Source organism: Rhinopithecus roxellana, chromosome 20, assembly GCF_007565055.1.
Source record: "Rhinopithecus roxellana isolate Shanxi Qingling chromosome 20, ASM756505v1, whole genome shotgun sequence".
NCBI classification, from domain to species: Eukaryota; Metazoa; Chordata; class Mammalia; order Primates; family Cercopithecidae; genus Rhinopithecus; species Rhinopithecus roxellana.
In genome coordinates, this window is record NC_044568.1 from 70,108,093 (window position 1) to 70,116,878 (window position 8,786).

The 8,786-nt window shown below is 48.5% G+C and overlaps 1 protein-coding gene across 7 annotated transcripts; it reads left to right on the plus strand.

The window, feature by feature from the left end:
- Nucleotides 1–73: 73 nt before the first annotated feature.
- On the plus strand, nt 74–3,925 carry LOC104672310. 7 transcript variants are annotated; one of them, XM_030925110.1, is made up of 3 exons: nt 74–313; nt 2,392–2,469; nt 3,481–3,925. In XM_030925110.1, the coding sequence occupies exons 1-3, from the start codon at nt 264–266 to the stop codon at nt 3,830–3,832; spliced, it is 480 nt and encodes a 159-aa protein (XP_030780970.1). In that variant the 5' UTR covers nt 74–263; the 3' UTR covers nt 3,833–3,925. The 7 variants fall into 7 exon arrangements, 4 of the variants coding, with proteins under 4 accessions (XP_030780970.1, XP_030780971.1, XP_030780972.1 ...); XM_030925111.1 differs by having other exon boundaries at nt 75–317; XR_004055436.1 differs by having other exon boundaries at nt 92–317; nt 2,219–2,469.
- The last annotated feature ends 4,861 nt before the right edge of the window (nt 3,926–8,786 follow it).

Genomic DNA, 8,786 nt, shown 5'->3' on the forward strand with positions numbered 1-8,786 from the left:
TGACTGATGGCCAATGAACAGGAAGAATTCTCAGGCTCCCTATTAGAAGACGGAAACGCCATACGCGTCATACACCTGCATCCGGGAGGAAAGGCAACGCTCTGCGTCTATATTTGCTTTGTTCTCTTTCGTCGCCGCTTTTCTTTCACATTTCCTTGCGCCTCTGGTCCTTGAGCGACAAAAAGGGGAAGCCAAGGCTGGCCCGAGGAAAGGAGAGGGCACATGGCCTAGCCACGAGTGGAGCGCCTGCTCCGCCGGAAGGGATGCGCTGGAGCGGCCTTGTCCTTCCGCCACGGTCTTTCTATGCCAACTCGTAGGTGAGGGCCGAAAGGCCGTGGGCGGTGGACCTCGGGCCGGGGGGACTTGTTTCCAGCCTCTTGGGTCCCGCTCCTCCCAGTTCCCTGGAGAGGCATGGAGCTTCCTGCGAAATGCCGTCGGGTAAGGGGCGCGGAGCCTCCTGCGGCGATCCTCTGTCTTCGGGTCGCCTTAGCAGGACGCGGCAAGCGGGACACTGACCTGGCCGCAGTCCCGCGCTCTCCCACCAGCTGCTTCGTCCACGAGGAGCTGCGGGGCGTCAGGGATCCAACGGCCCGGTGGGATCTAGAGCAGGGGGGCTCGGGGTTCTCCTTTCCATACCCTCGGATCCTCTCCCACTCTCCACGCCTCGACCCGGAGATGATCTCAGGCTCCAGATATCTTTCATAAATGGAAAGAGCTTTCTTTTGTTTTGTCTTAATTTTGTAGGTGTTGCATGCTTGGAAGAGAAAATTAAGAAAATTAATTGGCAAATCATAAAGATAGCTTTCTCATGATAGCCGCAAGGCTTGCTCCCTCACTCTGCTCATATGTCACTCCCTCAAGAAAGCCTTCCCCAGCTGTGTAAACAGCCTCAGCTCTGCCTTGCTTTTCTCCCTAATGTTTATCACTACCTGACATATATTTGTGTAATATTTGTTTCCCACGACTCAACGATAAGTGTTCATGAGGGCAGACACTTTTTAATGCCCTACCACGAGCACCTAGAATTGTGCCTGGCACATGGCAGATGCCTAGTAAATTTTTTTTTTTTTTTGAGACGGAGTCTCGCTCTGTCGCCCAGGCTGGAGTGCAGTGGCCGGATCTCAGCTCACTGCAAACTCCGCCTCCCGGGTTTACACCATTCTCCTGCCTCAGCCTCCCGAGTAGCTGGGACTACAGGCGCCCGCCACCTCGCCCGGCTAATTTTTTTTATTTTTTGGTAGAAACGGGGTTTCACCGGGTTAGCCAGGATGGTCTCGATCTCCTGACCCCATGATCCTCCTGTCTCGGCCTCCCAAAGTGCTGCCCGGGAGGCGGAGCTTGCAGTGAGCTGAGATCCGGCCACTGCACTCCAGCCTGGGCGACAGAGCACAGAGCGAGACTCCGTCTCAAAAAAAAAAAACACAGGCCGGGCGCGGTGGCTCAAGCCTGTAATCCCAGCACTTTGGGAGGCCGAGACGGGCGGATCACGAGGTCAGGAGATCGAGACTATCCTGGCGAACACGGTGAAGCCTTGTCTTTACTAAAAAATACAAAAAACTAGCCGGGCAAGGTGGCGGGCGCCTGTAGTCCCAGCTACTCGGGAGGCTGAGGCAGGAGAATGGCGTAAACCCGGGAGGCGGAGCTTGCAGTGAGCTGAGATCCGGCCACTGCACGCCAGCCTGGGCGACAGAGCGAGACTCCGTCTCAAAAAAAAAAAAAAAAAAATAATTTCTAATACGACCATCCAGGAATAAGCACTGTTCATATTTTAGTCTGTTCTTACAGTTTTACTGTTCAGTTATATGTCTGTGAACGTATATATATGTTATATATTTTATATGTATATTTTATACATATATATATATATTTTGAGATGGAGTCTCGCTCTGTCACCCAGGCTGGACTGCAGTGGCCCGATCTTGCCTCACTGCAACCTCTGCCTTCCTGGTTCAAGCGGTTCTCCTGCCTCAGCCTCCCGAGTAGCTAGGATTAGAGGCATGTGTCACCATGCCCAGCTAATTTTGTATTTTTAGTAGAGACAGGGTTTCTCCATGTTGGTCAGGCTGGGCTCGAACTCCCGACCTCAGATGATCTGCCCGCCTCGGCCTCCCAAAGTACTGAGATTACAGGCATGAGCCAGCATGCCCGGCAGAATTTTCATATTTTAAGTCCCCCACGCTTGGACACTTACACTGTTTCCATCTTTCTGTATTTGCAGATATGCTTCTACATACACCTTTATGCATTTGCTTGAACATTTCCCTGAGAAAAACCAGAAATGGAATTGCCAAATTACTTTGTGTACATATTTCCAAACTGTCCTCCAGAAAGAATGTAATGTTTTGAACTTCCACTTGAGAATCAAATGTTTACCTTCCTCTGTTCCTCCAGATTTGGACATCTACAGTGTTCATCTGTTGTTGTGGCATTCCAGTTGAACTGGGAAACAGCTTCATGTAGCGTCCCAAGGTCCACAGTAATAAATATTAAACTTTTTTTTTTTTTGGTGCAGTGCTGCAATTACGTGGCTCACTGCAACCTCCACCTCCCAGGTTCAAGGGATCCTCCCACCTCAGCCTCCCTAGTAGCTGGGATTACAGGTGCACGCCACCACACCAGGCTAAGTTTTGTATTTTTAGTAGAGATGGGGTTTCACCAGGTTAGCCAGGCTGGTCTTGAACTCCTGACCTCAAGGAATCTGCCTGCCTCAGCCTTCTTCCAAAGTGCTGGGATTACAGGTGACAACCACTGTGCCTGTCCTATTAAACTTTTAAATCATGACAGTTACCATGTATGGAGTGTTTATATTGCCAGGCACTGAGCTAAGTCCTTTACATCTCGCGCTTATTCTGTGCAACAGCCTAATGGGAGAAATTCCATGAATATAGTTACCATTTCCTTGATTTCTAGAGAAGCTGGATATGTTTTCTTTTTTCAAGTATTATTTCTATTTATCCTTTTGTGAATTGCCTGTTATTTTCATTGGAATGTACTTTTTTTTTTGACAGAGTCTCATTCTTTTGCCCAGGCTGGAGTGCAATGGTGCGATCTCAGCCCATTGCAAACCTTTGCCTCCCGGGTTTAAGCAATTCTCCTGCCTCAGCCTCCCAAGTAGCTGGGATTACAGGCACCCACCACCACGCCTAGCTAATTTTTTGTATTTTTAGTAGAGACGGGGTTTTGCCATGTTGGCCAGCCTGGTCTCGAACTCCTGACCTCAGGTCATCCACCCACTTCAGCCTCCCGAACTGCTGGGATTACAAGTGTGAGTCCCCGCGCCCGGCCACACCATTGTTTTGAAGATAAAATTTGGTAAAAATAATTGTTCAGTTGTAAAGATGGTTACCCAACTGGGTAAGAGAGATTTCTAAGAGTTAACAGAATAGCAACTGCAGGAAGGAACTTGTGCCCTTAGGACTGAGGAAGTAAAAAGGGAGGAAACTTGGAAACACGAAAGAGCCCTTCCCCTTTCAATTGAAGGCAGACACTGGACCTCCGAGGAGGGAGTGGGTGCCCCGAGAACTCACTGCTGGTGGACAGCAGAAAGGGCAGCAGCCGGACCAAGGTGAGGACAACGGAAGTGAAGGCCACTGGCTACCTCTCCTGCCCTCCACTGGCCGCGAACTGCACCAGGAGGAAGACAGCCCCTCCCCTCCGCTCTGAGCTGACAGTGTTCCTCCATCGCCCTCTATTGGAGAAGAACAACATCAAGCTGGCTAGCAAGGAACTGTGTACAGAGTCCAGCTGGGTATCACACTGGATCTCACCCAAAGCTGAGATGTCATCCAGCTCAGTATCACAGAGCAGAACGAAAAGGATGTGTTTGGGCTGAGAGGCCATACATTGGTAACTGGCACATGAACTGTATTTTCTATTGAGCATTGCTGGTATATGGCAAGTTTGCATAAAATTATATTGAAATTGACCATCTAATTGCACTTTCTTATTCCTTCTGATAATTTTTCACGTGTTCTTTTTCTTTCTTTTTTTAGAGGGATTCTCACTCTGTCACCCAGGCTGCAGTCCAGTGGCACAATCTCGGTTCACTGCAAGCTTCGCCTCCCAGGTTCATGCCATTCTCCTGCCTCAGCCTCCCGAGTAGCTGGGACTGCAGGCACCTGCTACCATGCCTGGCTAATTTTTTGTATTTTTAGTAGAGACGGGGTTTCACTGTGTTAGCCAGGATGGTTTATATCTCCTGACCTTATGATCCGCCCACCTCAGCCTCTTTTTTGTATTTTTAGTAGAGATTTCACCATGTTGGCCGGGTGCGGTGGCTCAAGCCTGTAATCCCAGCACTCTGGGAGGCCGAGACAGGCGGATCACGAGGTCATCAGGAGATCGAGACCATCCTGGCTAACACGGTGAAACCCCGTCTCTACTAAAAAATACAAAAAACGAGCCGGGCTAGGTGGCAGGCGCCTGTGGTCCCAGCTACTCAGGAGGCTGAGGCAGGAGAATGGCGCAAACCCGGGGGGCGGAGCTTGCAGTGAGCTGAGATCCGGCCACTGCACTCCAGCCCGGACGACAGAGCGAGACTCCGTCTCAAAAAAAAAAAAAAGATTTCACCATGTTAGCCAGGATGGTCTCGATTTCCTGACATCATGATCTGCCCACCTCAGCCTCCCAAAGTGCTGGGATTACAGGCGTGAGCCACAGTGCCCAGCCATTTTTTTGTTTGTTTGTTTGTTTTTTGAGATGGAGTCTTGCTCTGTGGCCCAGGCTGGAGTACAGTGGCACCATCTTTGCTCACTGCAACCTCCACCTCCCACGTTCAAGCAATTATCCTGCCTCAGCCTCCCAAGTAACTGGGATTATAGGAGCACACCACCACATCTAGCTAATTTTTTGTATTTTTAGTAGAGACGGTTTCACCATGTTGGCCAGGCTGGCCTTGAACTCCTTACCTCGTGATCCACCCTCCTTGGCCTCCCAAAGTGCTGGGATTACAGGCATGAGCCACCATGTCTGGACCCTTTTTTTTTCTAAAATGGAGTCTTTCTCAGTCGCCCAGGCTGGAGTGCAGTGGTGTGATCTCAGCTCATTGCAACCTTCCCCTCCCAGGTTCAAGCAGTTCTGCCTCAGCCTCCCAAGTAGCTGGGATTACAGGTGTGTGCCACCATGCCCGCTAATTTTTGTATTTTTATTAGAGATGAGGTTTCGCCATGTTGCCCAGGCTGGTCTCAAACTCCTGACCTCAAGTGATCTACCTGCCTTGGTCTCCTATAGTGTTGGGATTACAGGCATGAGACATCACGCCCAGCCCACTGTTTTTTTCTAGCTAGAAAATATAGTCTAAGGCGGCCGGGCGCGGTGGCTTACGCGTGTAATCCCAGCACTTTGGGAGGCGGAGGTGGGTGGATCACAAGCTCAGGAGATCGAGACCATCCTAGCTAACACAGTAAAACCCCGTCTCTACTAAAAGTAAAAAAAATTAGCTGGGCATGGTGGCGGGCACCTTGTCCCAGCTACTCGGCAGGCTGAGGCAGTTGAATCACTTGAAGCCGGGAGGCGGAGCTTGCAGTGAGCTGAGATTGCGCCACTGCAGTCCAGCCTGGGCAACAGTGAGACTCCATCTCAAAAAAAAAATTGACAGAATGAGTATAAATTCTGGACAAAAAAAAAAAAAAAAAAAAAAAAAAAAAAAAAAAAACTTCATTATTTATAGACTATATTTTCTTTTATTTTTTTTTTTCTTTGTGATGGAGTCTCGCTCTGTCGCGCAGGCTGGAGTGCAGTGGCACGATCTCGGCTAACTGCCAGCTCCGCCTCCCAGGTTCCCACCATTCTCCTGCCTCAGCCTCCTGAGTAGCTGGGACTACAGGTGCCCGCCACCATGCCCGGCTAATTGTTTGTATTTTTAGTAGAGACACGGTTTCACTGCGTTAGCCAGGATGGTCTCGATCTCCTGACCTCATAATCCGCCCGCCTCAGCCTCCCAAAGTGCTGGAATTACAGGTGTGAGCCACAGCGCCCAGCCTCTGTCAATCCTACAGCATTTACAACTCTCAAAACAATGTTAAAAATTGAAGACTGCAGTCAAAATTGTCTGGGATCTTAAGTTCATGAAATTGCTTTTTATAACGTGATTAAGTATCTATTGTTGGTCTCTGATACGTATTTGTGCAAAAGAACAAGACAGGGTCTTGTTCTTTCACCCAGGCTGCAGTGCAGTGGTGAAATCACTGCTCACTGTATCGTGGAGCACCTGGGCTCAAGTGTCCTCCCACCTCAGCCTCCCAAGTAGCTAGAACTACAGGCACCCGCCTCTACGCGTGGCTGATATTCATGTTCTTGTTAAGGACGTTCTATATATTCACATTTCCAGCAGAAGGACTTCTACTTATTTCCCAATATCTTTTCTCCCCTTCTATAATGGGAGCTTTTTGATGGACACATCAAAAAGAATTGCTTGAACTTGGGAGGGGAAGATTGCAGTCAGCCATGATCGCACCACTGCACTCCAGCCTGGGTGACAGAACCGTTTAAGAAACGCTGTTTAAGAAAAAGAAAGAAAGAAAAATAGAGAGGGCTGGGTGTGGTGGCTCATACCTGTAATCCAAGCACTTTGTGAGGCCCAGGCAGGTGGATAACGAAGCCAAGAGTTCAAGACCAGGCTGGACAACATAGTGAGACCTTGTCTCTACAAAAAAAAAAAAAAAAAAAAAAAAAAGACTGGGTGCAGTGGCTCATACCTGTAATCCCAGCACTTTGGGAGGCTAAGGCAGACACATCACCTGAGGTCAGGAGTTCAAGACCAGCCTGGCCAACATGGCAAAACCCTGTCTCTACTAAAAAAACCAAAAAATTAGCTGGGTGTGGTGGCGGGTGCCTGTAATCCGAGCTACTTGGGAGGCTGAGGCAGGAGAATCGCTTGAACCTGGGAGGCAGAGGTTGCACTGAGTGGAGATCACACCATTACACTCCAGCCTGTGCAATAGAGCAAAACTGTGTATATATATATGTGTGTGTGTGTGTGTGTGTGTATATATATATATATATTTTTTTTTTTTTTTTTTTTTTTTTTTTAGTTAGCTAGGCTTGCTGGCACCTTAGTCCCAGGTAGTCAGGAGGCTGAGAATGGAGGATCAGTTGAATACAGGAATTCCATCCAGGCTGCTGTGAACCAGGATCATGCCACTGCACACCAGCCTTGGCAACAGAGCTAGATACTATCTCTAAAAAATAAGTGAAAGTAAAGAGTATCTTTATTCCTTATATGTATTTGTATAATTTCTTCTAAGGGACATTGGCTACTCATAATTTCTATATCTTCTTGAGTAAATTTTGATAGTTTATATTTTCCAGAAAATCATTTCTTTCATCTACAATTTCAAATTTATTAACAGAGTTGTGCATAGTATTCACATGTAATTAAAAAATTTAAATTTGGAATTGTGAGATGGCACTTCAGTGCCCCAGGAGGGGCAGCTTCAATGATGGAGGGGCCGCAGGCTGCAGGGAACCTGAGTCCCTGATCACTTTGTGGAGCAGGGCTGCCGAACTGGCCCACCCCAGACTGCCTGCCTCCTGCCCACCTCCAGATGCTACCATGAGAAATAGGCTTCTGTCTCGTTAAAGACCCTGTTGAAGACGCAGCACACAGTAAGTGCTCAATAAACAGCAGCTAGTCCCAGGGAACTATACACATCACCAGGCATACCCCCAGGAGGGTGGGGCATGTGACAGAGTGAAGGAAAACAGCACGGGACAGACACAGGAGGGTCCATCTGTCTGACAAGTATGCAGTGGTATGAGCTGGGCAAGAAGTCAAGTTCAGGGAAGTTCTGTTCTGTAGCAGCTCTTCGCAGGGCAGGCAAGTGCCCACAAAAGGCAGTTCCAAAGGAAGTTCCTTCCTCACCTATCAGTTCTTTTTTGGATGGGCAGGAAGCACTTCTTTGAGAAGACCCAGGTCCCTGGTTAGAAACACTTGTTTCTGGACCCAGCAGGGAGTAAATTTTGCTGCCCACTGTCTTTACCATCGCGTTGTTTTTATTAAATGGATTTCTGTATTGAGAAGCAGTAGAGCTGAACAGTTACAGTCAAGTGCTCTGGAGTTCAATGGACCTGGATTTCAACCTCAGCTCCACTGCAAATATCAGAGATCCTGGGAGGTGACAGCCTCTCCGAGCTCAGTCTTCTCTTCTGTAGAATAGGGATAACAATGACGCCTTTAAGGGTTGGTGCAAGGATGGAAGATGACATAGGTTAAGTGAAAACATTTGTTTGCTGCAAACTTGACAGTTAAAAAAGCATAGGACACAGCACGGGGACAGCCAACAGATGGCAGTAGTAACCCTTGGTATTGGCATATTACCACTGTAATCTATTTCTTTATTTAGAGACAGGGTCTCGCTGTGTCAGGCTGGAGTGCAGTGGCATAGGGACAGCCAACAGATGGCAGTAGTAGCCCGTGGTATTGGCATATTAGCGCTGTAATTTATTTATTTAGAGACCGGGAGTCTCGCTGTGTCACCCAGGCTGGAGTGAAGTGGCATGACCATAATTCACTGCAACCTCGACCTCCCCAGCTCAAACAATCCTACCCCCTCAGCCTCCCCAATAGCTGGGACAGGTGCATGCCACCATGCCTGAACAACACAGTGAGACCCTGACTCAAAAATGATATATAAATAAAATAATAGGCCGGGCGCGGTGGCTCACTCCTGTAATCCCAGCACTTTGGGAGGCTGAGGTGGGCGGATCACGAGGTCAAGAGATCAAGACCATCCTGGTCAATATAGTGAAACCCCATCTCTACTAAAAATATAAAAATTAGCCGGGCA

Excerpts from the sequence above, each read along its gene's own strand:
- LOC104672310 (XM_030925110.1), top strand. The coding sequence starts at position 264 with ATGCGCTGGAGCGGCCTTGTCCTTCCGCCACGGTCTTTCTATGCCAAC. Across the intron at positions 314-2,391 it reads CGGTCTTTCTATGCCAACTC|ATTTGGACATCTACAGTGTT; the intron begins GTAGGTGAGGGC and ends CTGTTCCTCCAG. Across the intron at positions 2,470-3,480 it reads GCTTCATGTAGCGTCCCAAG|GCAGACACTGGACCTCCGAG; the intron begins GTCCACAGTAAT and ends TTTCAATTGAAG.